This window comes from Melanotaenia boesemani, chromosome 14, assembly GCF_017639745.1.
Source record: "Melanotaenia boesemani isolate fMelBoe1 chromosome 14, fMelBoe1.pri, whole genome shotgun sequence".
NCBI lineage: Eukaryota > Metazoa > Chordata > Actinopteri > Atheriniformes > Melanotaeniidae > Melanotaenia > Melanotaenia boesemani.
In genome coordinates, this window is record NC_055695.1 from 19399400 (window position 1) to 19419302 (window position 19903).

General features: G+C 37.3%; 1 protein-coding gene across 2 annotated transcripts in view; it reads right to left on the minus strand.

Moving 5' to 3' along the window:
• The window catches only part of xpr1a (xenotropic and polytropic retrovirus receptor 1a), a 64050-nt gene that overhangs the window by 14980 nt on the left and 29167 nt on the right, over positions 1–19903 (minus strand). Inside the window, exons 1-8 of one of the 2 annotated variants that reach the window (XM_042006514.1) lie at positions 9100–9176; positions 6832–6933; positions 3995–4215; positions 3444–3593; positions 3248–3331; positions 1701–1782; positions 1324–1511; positions 779–958 (exon numbers count right to left, since the gene is read on the minus strand). In XM_042006514.1, the coding sequence (XP_041862448.1) occupies positions 779–958; positions 1324–1511; positions 1701–1782; positions 3248–3331; positions 3444–3593; positions 3995–4215; positions 6832–6933; positions 9100–9151 (1059 nt within the window). In that variant the 5' untranslated portion in view covers positions 9152–9176. Of the gene's footprint in view, positions 1–778; positions 959–1323; positions 1512–1700; positions 1783–3247; positions 3332–3443; positions 3594–3994; positions 4216–6831; positions 6934–9099; positions 9177–19903 lie in introns of those variants that run through there. The other variant, XM_042006513.1, reaches the window with a different exon arrangement.

Here is a 19903-nt window from a genome sequence, read left to right on the forward strand (position 1 = left end):
ATCCCTCCACCCTCTGCCCCATGTCTTCCTACACCCGTTCTCCTGCAGCTCAGTGTAGACAAAGGACGGAGTAACAGGGTTTGTAAACATGCAACTTGAGATTAATATCTGCATTGTAGCTCCATTCATTGAGGGAGATAGAGACGCGCGCACACACACACACACACACACACACACACACACACACACACACACACACACACACACACACACACACACACACACACACACACACCTATACACAAAGATATCATACTCAAACACATTCAGGACATGCTTAAAATGCAAGACAATATTGTATAAAAATACAATGTTTTAGTTGCTTTGCAATCATAAATGACCCAGTAACACTTAGAAATTTTGTTAAACCAGGTACATGTTTGACTTTCTTTCAAATTACCTTTGTTTATGTGCAAAAGTTGTCATTTTTTATGCAATAAAATGTGAAAACTATAGCTTACTCTATTTAGTTGGTGTAAAATGTTTGTACAGTGAGGTTTCTGTTTGGTTGCAGGTCAGTGAAGCACCCTTTGCTGAGCCTGATGTAATGTTATGTATAAAAACGGAATACAGTGTGTGTACACATACATTTGTTTACAAAAGTTGCACATTAAATCTAAATTCTGCACCTTTTCCCTGCAATCATACCTGCTGCACCATAACTACAGTTTTTCTTTTGGTTAAAAAAAAAAAACTACTGCTGTCTCACAGCTACTTCTTAGCTACTTAGCATCTATTGTTCAGTTTAATTTAGATTATAATTAATGGGCTGACCGACCAGCAGTTTGAGGAGCCAGAAACGAGATTTGTAGTAGCAGGTCTTAAAAGGGTTGATGAGGAAAAACACCATGAAGCCATAAAGGATGAGAGGGTTGATCTGCATGGGGAGATAGGTATACTCAGAGAAGAGACAGGAGAGGATGCTGAGACTCCACAACACACCCAGGAAACCAGCAATCTGCAGCACAGAGAGAGGAAACATAAAGAGATTGGCATTAGAAGAAAGTTGCTAAGACACATGATCACAATTAACAAGGTTATCTGAATAATGCAGTGCATATTGTGTTCTGTTTTGTATATCTAGAGAATAAATAAACCCTGTGGACACAAGGATCTTATTTTTTCTGCTGAAAAAGATCTCATCTATTAGATAATGTATTCATGAATCTGGACTACCCATGAGACTAAACCATCTCATTCATACCCAGAGCACATTTCAAAAATCTATGCTCATTAGTATAAAGGTAAATCATCATAAGAAGGTGGAGCACTCGCCTCAGTTTACAGAGATAGATGTGCTTTTTGTATTTGTTTTTGTTTCACCTCAAACAGGTGTTGATGTGAAAGGTTGTCCCGGGGATTAATCTCAAAGATGAGAACGTGGTTGACTCCAGCTTGTCTCCACCCATAGGTGTTGATGCCCAACAAGAAGAGGAACTGGATCAATAAAAAACCACCACGATAGATCCGCACCAGAGGCCATACATTCTTATTGTGGATGAACACAGCACCTATAAAACCAACAAAATATCAAACTTGATTTGAAAATGCATATGAGGCAAAAACAAACAAATAGAAAAAAATTTAATTCAGACTCATCACAAGTCCTAAAACTATCAAATTTATTGTGACACATTTAAAATGGGAAATTATTTATAAGAATGCAAAAGAAAAAAAAAACATATTAATTTGAATATTACCAGTGAGAATAAAGGTGATGGCGAGAATGACGAAGAAGCCGCAGTAAAGACCCACACGAAAAGTTGTCCAAGCCAAAGCAGGCTGAGCCAAGCAGAGAAGAATCCAGAAAAAGGTGTTAAATACTCAAGCATACCAATAATGAACAAGGTACTGTTTAAGCACAACTCTTCAAGTAACAAGTTGCAGCTACTTTGGCTCCTTTGCTCTGCTTGATACATTTCAGTATATCCACTAAATTTCTGTTATACATGACAATGCAGAGGAAGTGAGGCCATCAGACATCTGACGATACAAGTCAGTAAGTAATTAATGCAGTGATAGCAGCAGATATAACTTTGGAGATCTGTCATTTCTGAGGGATGTCCACAATGAGAAGGCACTTATAAAATCAATAATGAAGACTGATGGCTTACTCCAGGGGTGTCAAACTCCGGTCCTCGTGGGCTGGTATCCTGCAGGTTTTCATTGTTTCCCTGATCTAACACACCTGAATAAAATCAAATGGATCCAACCGCTTCTTGTAAACTTCTTCACAATAACCCATTAATTTCAGTCAGGTGTGTTAGATCAGGGAAACGATGAAAACCTGCAGGATACCGGCCCACGAGGACCGGCGTTTGACACCCCTGGTTTCTCTATGTCTCTTCTAATCTGCAACCAGTCTTGCAATAAGGCTTTATTTGTATAGAAGTTTTCTTACAAACTGATTGTAGCACAAAGTGCTTTTCAAAGTGCAAACACAAAACCAGCAAAAGTAACAAAAACAAACATTACACTCCAAGCCAGCACTAATACTGGATTATAAATAATACCTAATATAAGGGCTGAGGACCTGAGGAAAAACTGAAGAAACACTACTGTGTATTGTTAAAAAAATAAAAATAAAAAATAAAAAAATAAACGAAAACTGTAAAATAAATAAATAAAATAAATTATCTCATAAAATTATCAATAAATATAACAAGGGAAACCAAAAATACTATTAAATCTAAACAGATATACCAAATGAATAATTTAAATTCTATTGAAATAACGATAATAAAACACTTTTCTAAACAAATGATGAAAGTTTTTGACATAGCAGCAGATTATCAAAATGAATTAAAACTCAAAACAAAAACAATATAAAAACATAATAAAATAAAACATTATTGTTCCAATCAATTAAAAAAATTAAAATAAAATCACAAAAAAGGGAAACGCTTTCCTGCAACAGTTTAAAAGAGTTTTAAAAAGTTTGCTAAGTTTTTCTCTGTCTCTTGAAGAAAAACTTCAGTTTTGCCTTGATTGAGTTGTAGAAGTTTTCTATCATCCATGAACTAATCTCTAATTTCCTCAGGACAAACTTCCCACCTTTTCTTTGTATCCTGCATCCACTACAAGCAAAATGCATAATAATGGTTGCAAAAATGCAAAAACTAACATTAAAGGAGAATAGGTGGCTTTATGTATTTACCTTAATTCACAGTTAAGTCTGAGAGATGAAAGTACTTTATACTTTGCATGTTACTTAATAAATTCCAACAAACTCAGCTGTAATTCTGACCTGAGCTGCCCCCAGTGGAGGAACTCTTAACCTCTTCATGGCCTTCTGTCGATCTCCTCCTTCCAGCTCATTAGTTACAAGGGTCTAGACAAAGACAAAACAAAAGAAAAAAAATCCAGGATTATGGTATGATTGTCAGTCTTGTATAATTTGATGTATTATATTTGATGTATGTGTGTGTTATAAGAGCATGCACCTCTGTTTCGCTGATGAGCTGCGTGATCTTCTTGCAGGTGTAGAAAGGTGCCACCTCCACGTGAGCGACACGCCAGTCGGCCCCACGAGAGGTTTCCAGGATCTTATCATGTTTCTTCAGGATCTTACGGAAACCAGTGAAGTTCAGGTTCTGTGTGAGGCCAGAAGGAGACAAATGTTTCATTACTACACCAGAAAAAACAGACCAGAAAGTTTTTAGTTTCCGAATACACTCCTGCAGGGAACAAAGTGAAGTTTGTATAAAAATGTTATTTTTTATTATTTTACATTTATTTAAAATTTTATTTTTATTTAAAGAAATACACTTAAAAATCTAAAAAAAAAGCATTTTTGTTAATTTAATAAATCAATTTAAAATTAAATCCATTTAAATTTAATGTCAATTTTAAATAAAAATTTATATCAATTTAAGATCAAACTAAACAAAATAAATAAACAATAGTTTTATTAATAAAAACTGCTTTAATTTAATGATTTTTTTTTTTTTTTTTTTTTTAATTGCATGTGTCTTTGTGTGTGTGTTTTGAAAACCTGGTAGTTCTGGAGCAGGATGAGGTTGAGGTAGAACTCGCTGAAAGCTAGCTTCAGGTCCTTGATGTTGTGATGTTTGCAGCGCTCCTCCTGCGACAGGTGAAACATCGTCTTGCGTTTCCGCAAGCCGAGCGGCGTGTTGCTCTCCCTCTGAGCATCCAGTGATGACTGCAGCTCATTTTGCAGTGTCGCAAATCGTCTCTGAGCTTCAGCGAGCTTTTCTAAAGAGGCAGAGATGAAGAGATGTTAAATAAAAACAGGATTTTTTTGTTTTGCTGTAGTTCTACATTAAAATATCTTCAGTGCACAGCCCAAAAACAGAGATCCAGTTTTAACCATCATTTAGTGAAAATCATTATTCATAAATCATATCCAGTATAATGCAGTATGATGTATTTTTACAAGATTAAACATGACCCAAAAAATAGTATTAATTGTTGTTGTTAAACAAATACTTCCTAGTCTATTATTTTCTTTAAGAATTATTCCTTTAACAGCAAAAAAGAGGCCATTTTAAGCATAGCTTCCTATAACAACCACTAAGAAGATTAATGAAGTTTTATCTTAAACATCCTCTTCCCTCATGTCAGTTCCAGGAAGCAGAAGCAGAAGAGGGCTGAGCTGACATGTAAATGCTGCTGACTAAGGAACAATTATCTGGGTCAGAGATAGGTTAATTCAACTATAGAGGAGAGGGGAGGGGACCACACAGGTACTCCACTTGCATTTCAATAACTTCTCCTGCGGTTCTGCGCACTTGATAGAGATATTAGCTCCTTTCTGCTGCTGCACAAACAATAAGAACATCCATATCTCCTTGTAGAGTGACATGCAACATATGCATCACACTTGTAATGGTTTGAACTTGCAGCCAGTCTGACAGTCTGGGACACTGAGGCTACATTAGCTGTTCCACTTGTCTCAAACTGAGAAAAGCAATACTGATGATGCTGATGGCTCTCCGTGACTTTCACGCTTTGTTGCTTCAACTCTTCCTGACACACATTCTCAGGTGTCACACTACCTCCCTCACAGGAATGTCAGAGCTCTTCATGATATCTAAATTCACAGTAATCCTACTGGACTTGTACAGTCTGCCATTACAATGCATGACGACAGCAGGAGACGTGAGAAAGTCAGGACAAGGAGCCACAAAGAGGTTTAGATTCAATCTGAGGTCTGAACTGCAGCAGTAAAATAGAGGAGGTGGATGGACAGTTTATCTGTATTTGGTATATGAACCTTATGAACAGAAAGGTGTTGGTGGCTTAGATTTCCACTGGTGCAGGTTTACTGAAGCCTATTGTTCTTGCTCAGCTTTTAGAAACACACAGGTCTTTTATACCATGAAGAGAAGTGAACACTTAGCAAAAAATATTAGTTGTTGAACACATGACACTAAAAGTGTTGTCCAACAGGCTGAATTTCAGCGCAATGCAGCAGAATAGCTTTGAGGGGTCAGGGACCCCTTTCAGGAGGAGATACTGAGAGACCGAGCAATGTTGAGGCAGGTTGCTTATGTAAAGTCAGCACACACTTTATCTCCACCTCTACACCATTCTAACAACCTTGCCAGCTTTTTAAATCCCTACACACACACACACATACAGAGAGTATCTGGCATGAGATAAAACTGCCTGTCGGATACAACTTTATAATGTTGTGCTTCAGCTCGTTTTCAAGGTATAGTTATTTAGGGATAACTACACATCCCTTATCTCTATCAATAACATACTGTGTGGAGTTTAGGATACTTACATTTACCCTGATCCCACTGTGCTACTGTCCTTATTATTTTGTTGAAAACAAAAGATATAAGCTGGATTGTTAAAGAGGAAAACAAAAAGATTCAAACTCTTTTTATTACTTTAGTAAACCTTCTGGACTTTGTTCTGCTAACAAGGTCTACAATAATTCATACCCAGTCATTTTGATGCTTTTAGCCATCAATCAGCTAGTAATGGGCCATCATTATGAGCTGAAACAATCTTTCCTGTCAGCCTTGGCCTTCGGTTGACCTGTCAAGCCTGTAGTTTCACAAATGGCCTCCAGAGGAAGCACTGACTGTTTCTGCTGTATGTTCCTCTAACTTCCCCCTGTAACCAAGTTTAAGACCAGAAGGCAACCTTGTGGGGCCAGAATACCAGAATATATTATGGCAACCATCTCATGTTACACAGCACACACATTCTCCCTCACACCCTGAAATACACCCAGGCAGGCTTGCTCTCCTGAACAAGACTACCACTGGCTGCTTCAATCAAACAAGACTAGACACAATGTCTCACACTGAAATTATTTTTGAAAACACCGAAAGTTTTTTTTTATTATTATTTTTGTGATTGATAATACCCAAAATGACTGAGTTTTTCTTTTGCTGTATTTTATGAGAGGTTACCATTCATCTCCCTCTCACTAGAGGCAGAAGTTGATCCATCTGAAGCAGCTGTCCAGTGGGATATGGAGAGCAGCCATAAAAGTGTGTGCAGGAGAACCAGCTGGTTATATCTTTAATGTTTGGTAAACATTAAGTTAAGCTCCCAATGACATAAAAAAATTAAGAGATGCCTACTCCTCTTTTATATCCAGATAGATGGCAGAGATACTCTTTCAAAATCTGTTAACTCATCAAAACCTGGTGCAACGTCAGGGTAAAGTTCTCTAGTTCAGTTGACATGACTGCAAGTTTTTCTGTTGTCGAAAGCAATCACATTAAAAATGAGAGGAAAACCTTTAGTTGAAGTCATAATTATTTGGTCTGGACAAAAATGCTTAGGAAAAAAAGAAAGAGCCCAACTAGTTTGATGTTCTCCTGAATTAATGAAGGAAAATCATACCTGAATAGAATATGTTGATTTTCAAAAGTTCCTTTTCACAGGTCTGGAAAAACCTCTCCTCAAACTTGGCGTAGTATCTTTTCACTGTGTCTTCGTCTGTGACTGGAAAAAGAAAACAAGGATGGTTATTGGCTGTTTGCACAGTGAAGTAAATACGTTCATGAGGACAAAAACAACTGCTGAACATCTAAAAAATAACAGAGGCACAAAACCAGACATACTCAGGAGCCAAGAAAAAAAGCTTTCTTATGAGTTTGAGTTGTGAAGCACTAAAGGATCAAGCAAACATCACAGCTTTCTGTCAAGGTTAATAATCAGAACAGTGACCACAACAACGCAACAAGAAGTAAGAAACAATAAACTTTTTTGCTTTTTTGAACTTTTGTTTTCAGTGTAAATAGTAACAAGTGTTGCTGAAATAAGAGTGAGCATATTTTTCTTTGGTAACCTGTTTAATGTCATTCAGTAGGATAAAATTTAGTGCAGCTTTCTTTGTGTTTGTAATGTAATAATATTACTAATACTGCTGAAAGCTGCACAGCAGTCTTTACAATATGCAACCAATCTGCTCAAATGTAGAATCATGAGATAAAAACTAGCTGCATATTAGTGCAAAAATATTAATCATAGCTCTGAGTTTTCTTTTTTGCAAACAATGTTTGTACTAGTGTCTGTGTATGCATTAACTCATCTGTGACTTAACTATCTAATTATCAATCAATTAATCAATTAGACTTCATTTACTTACACCTTCATGCAAAACTGATTGTATCATTAAGTGCTTCATAAAATGCAAAGCTGAATAAAAATAGTAAAGACATCAAAATCTTCATCATAACCCTGACCCCTTCTACCTGTAAGTTTCTAAGAGGATTATATTCTAAACAATATAAAGAAGGTCATAAAGATTATGCAAAACCAAGAAAAACATAAAATATTTGTTGAGGAAAAAAGCTGTAATAATAATAATAATAATCATAAGAAGAAGAAGAAGAAGTAAAAAAGTCAAGTTTGAGTTGGAAACTGGACAAACTGTATGCCTCTGAGGTTCCTTGGTGCTCAGGCAGGCAGACATCTATTCAGAGTTAGAATTAGATCACCAGCTTCTTCGTATCTATCTTCTGTCTGACTAAACCCTGCATGTCTTTTCAGGGCCAGCCAATTCAATCAGTAATGATGCTTAAATAATCCTCAGTCTCATTCACAGTGGGCTACCCAACACCTGACAGAGCTTAATATGCAGCCAGTAGCCAGTTACAGTAAAAATGTATAAGTCTTACGCATAAAAGGCATACATACTAAACATTGCTGCACTTCCATGTATGTCAGCAGTTCCTAGCTAAAATCATTGGAAACCATTTGGGGAAACTAACCACTGACTAAGAAACGTTATTTTTTTTACTAAACTATCAAAAAAATCAATACATAGTACATGTCTTTTTAATATTCTGCATATACTATCTCAGTACTCAGATCTGCTGTGTAACATGTTAGAAAATAAAGAAGTTTACACAAAGCACAATAAAGGGAAAGGCAGGTTTTTAAGTAAAGAAATGTTAGAGCTAACAGTGTAATTGCTTTGTAAGCATATTTAATGAAGTAATAAGAAAGATGCCCCAGGCAGCAGTCTGTCAATACTACTGACCTATTCCCACACACATTCACACAAACACATTAACACATCTATATTTGCAGCAGTGTATAAGAGGTGTTTAAGGTTGTGAGGGAAAAGGGAAAATGTTTCAGGTGTTGCAGGAAAATAAATGAAAAAATGCCTCCATTTATAGATAATCTATTATAAGTTAATTAAAGTCTTTTTGTCATTGCATGACCAAAGTAAACTGTAAAAGGACTCATGCTATAAAGCACACCGTGCAGTACAGACACGTGCAGAGGAATGCGTGTGTATACAAGTACTACAGCTCAATAAACATCTGCAGATACAACAGCTGCAAATGGAACTGTAAGAAACTGACATCACTTTTAAGTAAACATGTAGTTTACAACAATCACTTTATCCGAGATGAAGTCATACTGATGGAAAAAGGTATACCCAGATACAACATATTAAAAATTCCAGTATTCACCCATTATGCTCTGTTTGATTGTAACACCAGTATGTCCGACTGCTTAACATAGACAGCCTGACAACAAGAATAATAACTTGAAAGTAGGAGATGAAATGGGACTCAGAGAAAACATTTTTAAAGAGAGTTGAAATGTAGACAATTAAGAAAAAGAAAATAAGCAAATAGCCATCTATCTTACTCTTCAGCATCCAAAGCTCTGCAACCCCTGCAGCGCTTGACCACACCAGCATCTGCAAGCTCACAGGGTGACTAGCAGACTGCTGCTGATTGGTGGATGAATGGATCTATGAAAGCTTGTTCAAACTGCTGAACGAACAGCCGACCAACATTACCCTACTAGCTGAGTGACTGAGCACCTGGCTGGCCAGCGTGTAATGACACAATGACTAATGGTGTAACTCACGGCTTTGATTAGACCTGCAGGCAAAAAAAAAATGAGCTGTAATTCATAGTAAAAGGTTACTCTGCTAATGAGCACTGACTAATAGAGCACTGAAGGATAAAAAGAGGAAACGATGTAGAGCAGATAGTGAAGCACAGATTATTGGATGTTTTTTATTAAACAAATATTAGGATTACCATAATTAGACAACAATTATGAAACCATTAAGTCAATCAAATCTCAGTCCAGATAAATGTACAACATAAATTGGACTGGACTTCATTTAATTAATTCCTTTGATAAGTGTTTTGAAATATTTTTCCTTTTTTATGTTTTGGAAATGAGTGTATCCACAGATGTTGTTTTGAGAGATGTATTTAATTAAATAAAAGGAAAACATTGGAAAACGTTGTGTTGTAAGAAGTGGGGTCTTGCCAGATGACAGTGGAGATGTGAGGTTAGTTTCCAGGTAGGAAATGAAATGATCATTATACAGTATAATCCAACAACTATGTTAGGTTTAACAATAACTCTTCAACATCAGCAGACATCCTGACATGTTCTGGTATCTAAATAAATCTCATCCATCTGCCCTACATGGCTGCAGACTTAGTTGCCCTAACGTCCCACATGATAAAATTCCTGGAGAAACTGTTACTGGTTCACCTCAATAAGCAAGTGAATACCTTTCAGGTTCCATCACAGTTTGCTTATCATAATGGGGTTGAGGTTGAAGATGCCACAGTCTCCCTGCTTCTGAGAGCTTACTCTCATCTGAACAAATCAGGCAACAAGATGAGGATCATGTTCTTTGATGTCTCCAAAGGTTTTAACACAATTCTGCCTGCACCGTTATTTGAGAAGCTCCAGAAAAAAGTATATGCCTCTACAATTTTTCTGAATTTATGACTACCTAACAAACAGGCCACAGTTTATGTGTCAGCAGCACAGGAGCACCTCACGAAATTGTACTCTCACCATTTCACTTCACACTGTACACTTCAAACCTTCAATCCAGCTCTGAGTCCTGTAATCTGCAAAAATCCTTTGATGACTGTGTATCGTCATGGACAAGAAGCTGAGTGCAGGGAACTGGTCAGATGATTGTAGAACAAGAGGAACAACAAAAAGCAAAGTATTGTTTACATCCTAGTAGAAGCAGCAGTTTAAAAAACATCATTATTGTAGGACAATTATTGCTATATAAATCACATCAGTGTGATTATCCTCTGTGAGGAACACATCAAATGTAGCTGTCTTTGCACTCATAACATGCGTCTCTGCAGATACATGTACATGTGTGAGGCCTGGGATGTGTGAGAACAAAGAGAACATCCAGAGCAAAAGTTCATCTTTGAATTCATCATCACAGATGTGGATTTTATCAACATCTCTACTGCTACTCCAACAATTTAGTTATCACTTCACAATCCATCACTTACACATCCCTGTTTCACTTTCCCAGCTTTCCATCTGCCTTGAAAAGTCTACGGCAGAGGAAATGCATCAAAACCTAATTACATGAGCATTATGCATTCACACTGCGACATGTGGGACAACATGTAATCTGTTCATGTTAATCTGACAGTATCTCTGTCAGCTCACACAGTGTGAGTTCTCATTATCTCAACTCTGGGTGGATGATAATGGAGATGTATTCTAAAGGCCACTCGCTTTCACTAAATCAATCTAAAGAATTATAGAAAAGAAATTATGTTTTTGTATTTATCATTTCTCACAGATAAATTCCACCCTCAAGTAAACCCACTAATTCATCCATTCACCCTTTTTCTATACCTGATTTATCCTTTTTCAGGGTTGTGGCACATGCTTTTCAACATTTACCTCTGGAAAAATCTGTTTTTGAGATGTCAGTCACCTCCTCTACAGGTCAGAGGAACAGTTGCATCTAACCTACACAGACTGTAGGACACTCAAAGGAACCCCGAGGCTATCTTCCAGCCAGACATTTTATGGTTCCTCACACTCCTGGATGCCCATACATTTGTTTTACAGTGCATGTGTGCATGTGCTTTAGACTGAACACCGTGGTGAGAAATGATGTTCCTGCAGCATTGTGTAGACTGCTTCAGCCCTGATGCTTCTACTCCCAGTATAAACAGAACCGTCCTTTGCTTTCAGAGAACTGAACAGACCAGTTTAGATACTAATTAAATGGTTTTTTTGTCTGACTTAAAAAGGCAGATACCTTATAGCGGCTGACTCCTTTGTTTTGCTAATAAATTATTTACCTTTTTTTTCTGTATTGTAAATCAAGGAATTTATGTGAGATGTCTTAAGATTTGTTGATCGTTGATCAAACAAAACACAGAAGAGTTTAGCAGTTGGGGAACTGTCTTGGTTTTGTTTGTCCTCATCGTTTTTAGAGCAACTAGTTACTTAAAGAAAAATGCCTAATTCAGCCAAATGTATTCACTGTTTCCAATTTTTAAGAGTCTAAAGAAGTATTTGCGATTTTTTTTAATTTACCCAATGTTAAGTTTTGTTATGAAATAAGAACAAAGAAAAAACATTTTTGTATTAGTTGACTTATCTCTTAATTGTCTCAGCTGTCAAACTCAGCATTACAAACCGCAGACAAGAAAACGAGACATATGTGGTAAACAATGTTATGAAAACAGATCTAGTCCAGTACACTACGTTCATCCACTGGCTTTACTTCTTTAGACAAAGAATTGTGCTGGTAGCTAGAAAAAAACAACTCTTGACCTACAGTATTCCCAGGGCGGCTTGTAGAAGGCAGCCCCCCTCTCTCTTCTAACCCCTTCTTCTGTAGATTGTATAAATAAATGATGAGACAGCTTCCCCAGAACCCTACTCCACTCACCCCCCAAAACATTTCACTCACATACACACACTCCCCGCCCCCAGCATCTTATATTCCCATACAGACGTTCATTGAAGAGACCCCATAAAAGCGGCATATAAATCCTTCAAGGAGACCCCGAACTTGCTGACCATGAGAAGGTTTCAGACAAAAACAACCTACACAAACACATGCATGAAGCTCAATGCCTCACGTGTTAAACTTAATTTTCAAAATTCCTGTATGTTATCTATTTTTATTGTTTTTCTTTACTCAGTTATGTCTCATTTCTAAATTGGTTTATAGTTGGAAAAGATAAGGATGTTATATAAAGCTACCAAGAAGAAGGAGAATAACTATTTCCTCAGCATCTGCAGCACAGATATCATGTTTTATTACATGGGGGGGTCATGAGAGAGTGTAGACTACTCAGGATGTCTTCATTCACGTGCCTTTAAAACACAAAAAACAAAACCTCCAATAAACTGTATGTCCCTCTTAAGCTCCATTTATTCCATTTAATGACACCTCACTGATAGCATGACTGTCAGGGGATATGAGGAGGCCATTATTTTATGATTGTTGCTGCAGTAGATTAGCTTTTTTCTCTACTGCAAGCACAACAGTGTAAATCACCAACACAGAAAACGACACAGGAATGACCTAACTCCAGGCCTCAATTTATCTAGTGAAACAAAAAGAGTAAATGCATAAAAACAAAATCAACATCCTCTACTGTCAGGCTTTAAGGATGCAAGCACAACACTAAAACCAGCCAGACATCCCCTCCTCCATTCTTCCACCCCGCCTTTTTTTCTCACTTATTCCCATTCAGCCCTCTAGCCACAATTAATTCTACCAATCATCTCTCTCATCGAGGCCAGGGGAGCATTAAGAATGCACACTCACTGGGCTAGACTGCCAGCCTGGGAGGACCGGGGGCAGGATGAGGAACCACCGGAGCTCCCAATCCATTGTGTTCTATTTATATTGCCAGAGTGCAAGCTAAGCAGCTCCAAAAAGTAAACTAAATCCATGTTGGATAGTCAGTATGAAGTGATGGAGAGAATCACATATTCAACACATTCTGAGAAGTGTTAATATGTTTGTATTGTGCATTTGTGTGCATGTAAGCAATGAGAAAGTGGCACCATGTGACGAGTAAATTATCAGCAGCCAAATGAATACCATTGTAGAAGCATGAGGCCAGATGGGGTGTGAGATGAACTCAGGAAGCAAAGAGAAAAGACACCCAAACACACTAGAGAACAATAAAATGACATAGAGACGGAGTCATGAGTGTATGGATTGTAGCGTCAGCGGACCTGAAAAAGCCTCTGAGTAACATGCTGTTGTTTTCTTGTTGCTTTGTGTGGAGTGTGTGAGGAGCTGTCCATTATGTTCAGCAGCTTGTGCAGCATTGTACAGCACTGGAGTTAAAATATTATTTTAAAATGTTATTATAAAACATAATATTAAATTAAGTGAATATCCCCCCATCAATTTTTCTAAACTAATTTATTTTAATGCAGTGTAATTTAACATTAAAACTGAAATAATCCTATAGCAATAAGGGTTTTATTTAACATATCAACAAGTTCCTTTAAGATTTCTCAAAGAAAAGTTATTCAGAAATAAGAAATAAAAAAAATATAACCTTTTTTCTAATCCCATTCATGTATCAAGGATAAATATTATTGTGCATGTACTTGAACAGATCAGTCTTTATTATTGTGTTTAATAGTACCGGTGTTTTCCAACTATGGCAAGTTTAAATGTATGCCGAAAAAACTCCAACTCATTTCAGATGAGAACTGGGTCAGACAAACAGCAAAAGTAGAATAAAACACAAAGTTTAAATCAGCTCGTGATGTATACAATGAAAACATGCACAAAGACAAAAAATTGCTTTTTAATGGCTTGTTTAGAAAGAAAATGTTTTACTCTTTAAAAAAACTAAGTAGATATGAAAAGGCAGGAATGTTTCACTGTGTGGCAATTACCTTAGTGAGCCCTTAAACAGAACATCATGTTGATAGTGAGTGTTGACCAAAGTACACTAACAGGCAAAGTTTTTGATATCGACATAAAGTGGGTCAAGTTTATTATAAGTGTAATTTTTGTCCATAATTTCTCCTGCAAAAGGAAAATTGTCAGCAGAGTTTCTGAAGTTTGTCAAGTGCAATTACCTTTTTTATTAACCCATCCTGTATCAGCTATAAGCCCAGATGAACAGAGCCCAGTTGGCCACAGAACAGAAATACAAAACAAAATATTTGCTTTGGAGTTTGGTAAATGGCTAAATTTAATTAAAGGAAATATGAGAGACAAGTAAAGTTAGATAAGATGAAACAGGAAAGACATACAGGTGTTGTATTATTGACAAGGGAGTGATGGAAAAGTTAATCATTACTGCCCTTAAATTCTTCAAAGGAAAATACAAAGAAAAATCACATTCATACTCACTGATATACGTGTCTGTCTGAGCCATTCCCTTCTTTATTTTATCTTTATCAGTTCTCCTTTTTAATCTCTCTTTTCTTCTTATTTTACTAAGCTGCTGCTGTGAAATGTTATCTCAGACAGTCAGAATGAGGAGAAAGTTTGGCCCAGACCTTTTCCTCTCCTCCCAGCACCACGCAGGAATGGATGCAAAAGGCAAACTGATAACGTGTGAATTAAGGTGATTCATCTCATCAGGCAGAATGTTTGCCTGAACTTTTCAGCTTCAGTCAATCTCGCAAACTTAGAAACTTTCAGCCTGTGAGATCCAGAATAAATCTGTCTGCACTGCAGATATCATACAATACACTGAAGTTACAAAATTTGCATAAGTTTGTCATTTGAGCTGCACTTTCTGCTCTGAGCAAACTTTGTTTTGATCAGAACGTTTTATATCTAATTGTATTCTGAGCCATTCCAGTGTTAGCATTTAATCTGATAGTTAGCATCAATATCATGTATCTGTAGTCTGCCATGGCTTGGATAATGCAGACTTTATCCCTGGCTGCAGTCCAATTAAGGATATGGATAAGTATCACTGTCTCAGTATGCAAAGTCACGTACTGAACTCATCCCGCACACAACATTAATTGCTGAAAATTGAATCTTAGAAGATTTCATGAAGATTTCATGAAGCTTTTTTGAAAGAGAACTGTCAACTATAGACCCAGTTTCTGTGTTTAAATTATAAATGTACGCCGTTTTGTTGTTTTTGTTTATATGTTGTTGCCTTCTTAACTAAAAATGCTGACTAATGTGCAAAATGCTTAAACTAAAAACCTGATTTTTATGGGCACTGCCAATACTATTTCCTAGTTATTGAAAATTTAGCATTACTGTACATCTTTGCTTAAAACCAGTTCCCAATGCTGGTCTTATTATCTACTTGCCTTACTGACAGTTGCGTTTTGGGATTAATCTGTAATAAAAAGCTTATTGTGATGCATTAAAAACAAGAAAGCAAGGGTTGCAATATAAAAATGTACTGAAACACACCACTTGTGACTGGCAACACCATAATAAAGACACAATAATTACATCTACAGCAAGCTATTCTGATGGACTGGGGTAAAAAAAAAAAAAAAAAACAACAAAAAAAACAAAACAAAACAAAAAAAAAAAAAAAAAAAAAAACAAACAAACAAACATGTAGTTTTAAACTGTGCCTGTGTGTTTATACTGGGGTTTCCTTTATTATCTGCCATTAGGGAGCCAGTGTATAACTGGCTCAAGTGCACTCCACTCCACAACCTTGGGTTTATGGATGAGGGGGATGTTGTGACTTTGATAGCATCTCTTCAGAAACATCTGCTTTCTGCTTGTTAAAGCATTGGTCAATAGATGAATGGAATGACTGGCAAGTGAGTCTGTTTTAAAAAACACACCTGTCTATTCAAAGTGATTTTATATGGTTCAGTTATATCATTTTTAGTTATCTGATTTTTAAGAAAAGGTCAATGAGCAGTGCCGCAAAGGTGTGTCAAAGACAGAAATGTATTACTATAATACACAAACCAAATCTCTGCACAGTAAAACGAAAGTAGTACAAATTCAGATCTAATGTTAAAAACTTTTATTAAACTCTTTGACTGAACTTCAGTTTTATACTGTTTACCTAACCCTTTGCAGGTATGAGCCTGCTATGAAGTTGACTGGACCATATGTTAGGACAGAATGCAACATGTGTCAATATGTGGTTGTTCTTTTCAAATGATTTCCTGATTCACTGAGGTGGAAAAATTAAGACTTCATGAAGTCAAACTTAATTAAAAATTAGGCGAGGTGGTCAAGAGGGTATTCAGAAACTTGGGGTTTGATGGAGGGTGGCTGAAAAATAGATAAATAGCAGCCGGTTGAATCGCAGTTCTTAGTTTAAACATCTTGAAAACAATCATGAGTGAGCACAAAGGGTCGTCCTTATCTCCATGATCATTAACTTAATAACCACAGAAATCCTTTTGTCCTCCTTCACAGCTATTTATTTGAAGAATCACAGCAGACAAAGCTAAATCAAAGTCATAGTGTGAACCCTGACTGGATCCAGTACAAAATCTCTCTTTAGGGCTGTCAACTGACAGCTTAACCTGATTAGTCAGGGCTGGTCTACATGGTCACGGCTCATTAGGATAAAAAATAAGGTTTATGTTCTGCTCCCATTGTTTGCAAACGTGACTGATATTAATCATCATCTAGTCTGTAGAGAAAGAGAGCATCTGCTATGCTGCTCACGTCTCATTTCAACACTGCTGGACAGGGAGGACTCTCTAATCTGTTGATTTAATGACGGTTCAGTCTTCCCACCTTAGCTATTTTTCCTTTCTTCTCTTTCTGTGGCCAAAAATATGTATCTCTCACCTCCTTACCTAACCTATCCTCATCTTTCCATCTTTCCCCTTCACTGAGCTTGTTCTGCTGATCCACAATCAGCCAAGTAGAAGGAATGAGTTTGACATCCTGAAAACTGCATTCATATGGAAAATAACAGTGTGGAGAGCTGCAGATGAAGTGATCATAGCCCTGCTTCAAACCAAATTAAACTGCATTGGCTATGATGTAGAGTCCCAAGGACCGCTTTTAAACTAAGAACACTGTTAGTTCACTTGATGACAAGTGTTAATCATTATTCAAGCCTATAGCAGGGCGCTCTCTTGTAGGCTTTGCATAATCTTACATCACCTTCATTAGTGCCATTGTCATCTGGTTGGCCTGCCATTACACTAGCAACAAACAGTGTGCTGTAACTAAGGGAAGATCTTTGGTCAACTTTCCTAGTGAAGTAAGTTAAAAATATTACTGGTGTTAACATTAAGAGCTATATAAATTTAATGAGCTATATGTATTTCCAGAAGAACAATAAAAACTGTGGCACGACTGCTGTGAAAGAAGCAAAGAAGGTATTATAAAAACTATGTCGATGCTTCCAGCATCCTCATTTGTTGTGCAAGCAGGAAACAGTTGACAGTACTGATGAATGTAATGAGGAAATTGATTCTTTCGCATTTAGGGCACCCGAGATCCACTCAAAGACCCAGACACACTTAATATAAAGGGCAGATGCTCTCATTTAATACCACAGCTTAATAATGACTTGATCTGTTACCCCCACCAAAAAAAAAAAAGAAAAAAAAAAAAAACAAAAACCTACCTACGTTTTGCTTAAAATACAAATAAATACTTTGGGTAATCCTAAGCTTATCATAGAAGCTGCAAAATACTTGTAAAGTAGAAGTGAAAAAATTAATTCAAACATTGCACTTGAAACTAAAAAGGCTCTTTGGAGCTGAACCAATTTTCGACAGCCATAATAACACAGAGTTACCTGGCTGGAAGAAAATTGTTCTCCCATTATGATGTCCCCTTATGTGTGCTTGCATGTGTGTATCTGTGTGCACTATGAATACACTAATAGACTAGCATGAATTGGAGTATGTATGTTCTCCTGTTCCATTTTTGAGAGCTGGTTGGTTGGGAGTGACATTGTCATTATCGACATCTTTTCCTGCTCCCCTGGATCCTGTAGCCATTAGCAACCGACTCTGGGAGCTGGCCTCTCCTTTGCCGCAGCCAATTGCTTTCACATCACTGTGTGACTGTGTGCACGCATGCGAATGAGCAGGTGTTCAATGTATGTGTGTGTGTGTGTGTGCGTGTGTGTGTCTGTGTGTGTAACCATGTCTGGATATGGCCCAATGATGGCAACATGATTAAATGTATCTGTGTTGATTATTTGATAAAATGCTGTCTCGCTGTTACTGATTTATTCCCAATTTATTCCTGCACAGAGACAAATGTTCCAGACAGCATTATATCCTCACTGTGTCACAACAACAGAACAAACACGTGAACATGTTTCATAGCAGCATGCCGTACAGAAATCAGAAGTAAGCAGTCAGCATGAAATAATCAATAGGTGCTGATTAAACTTACTCAGTACCTGTGTATTGCATGGCAAGCAACAGCTCTTTTTCTGCATGCCAGAGGATCAATACAGTGATCTCTGATTAGGCCAAACTGTACATCTCACTGAGCAGAGAAAAAAGAGCAGCACATGCCAACCTACAGTGAAATGACAATGAAAAAGTACCAGTCCATGACAGATGGCAAAATAAATATAAAGCTGCAGGCCCAGTTTCCCAGAATATACATTAAGCTAAATGTGTACTTTGAAAAACAAGGCATCAGAGGACAGATTTTATTTATTTGGAAGCAAAGCACCATGTATACTTCCTGTGCAGAGCCTGATTGATAAAGGAGAACATCATGAGAAGCAGGCCTTTATAAAGAAGGGATTTCCACTCACAGCTCTGTGCTCTCAAGCACTTACACATGCTCAGCAAAACATAATACTTTTCTCAAAGGCGTATCAGAAACAGCTGAAAAATTATTTTATTTCCCACCTGGATTTAACTAAGCAAATAGGTATGAGCCTCCTATTAGACAATTACTGCATGGGTGATTATCTTTCAGCTGCTGAAACTGATGCAATGAGTAGCTTCTCATTTCCTAAACAACAATGTCGAAAGACACATCTCTGTGGTCATAAAAAAGCTGTTAGTCTGTTTAAGAAGGGTCAAGCTATTGGTCATTGGAAACTACTAAAATTGGGTTAAGAACTGTCCAACACATTAATAAAAACTGGAGGGATAGTAACCATCGTCATCCACGATGAAATGTGGACGGACAAAATTCCTGAATGGTTGTTATCAGTGATCACGCAAACTTTAGTAAAATCAAAAGAAAATAAACTGTGCAATTCAGGGCTATGTTTAGTAGAAAAAGTAGGAGAATGTTAATAAACCTTGTTACCATGGGAGATTGTCATGTGACAGATTACATGCTTGTGTCCATAGGGATGTAAAAATACCTGAGTGCTTGTGTCTAAGAGGAAAAGAGATCATACTGTATATAATGGCTACATTACTGGCTGGCGCACGAGTTTAATCAGGCTGGTAATATAAGCAGGGTGGGCTGATGGAGGAGGGCCCTCTGGGAGCTGTAGCTCTTTGTGTCTCTGAAACCCCTGTGGACTGGGATAACCTCTCCCTCTTCCGCCCACATCACCATCCTTCCACCCCCATCAACATTTCTAATCCCATATTTCCCTCCTTGTACCTCCTTCTTAATTTGTTGTTCATATGTTGCTTTTAAGAAGTAGCGAGCAAAAGTGCAAACCCTGCTCTAATCAGCACAGCTCATTAGTGCATCTAACCCAAAAGGCAGGATTTAAGAGCTCCATACAAAACATCCCCCCTCTGTGAACACACACCTGCG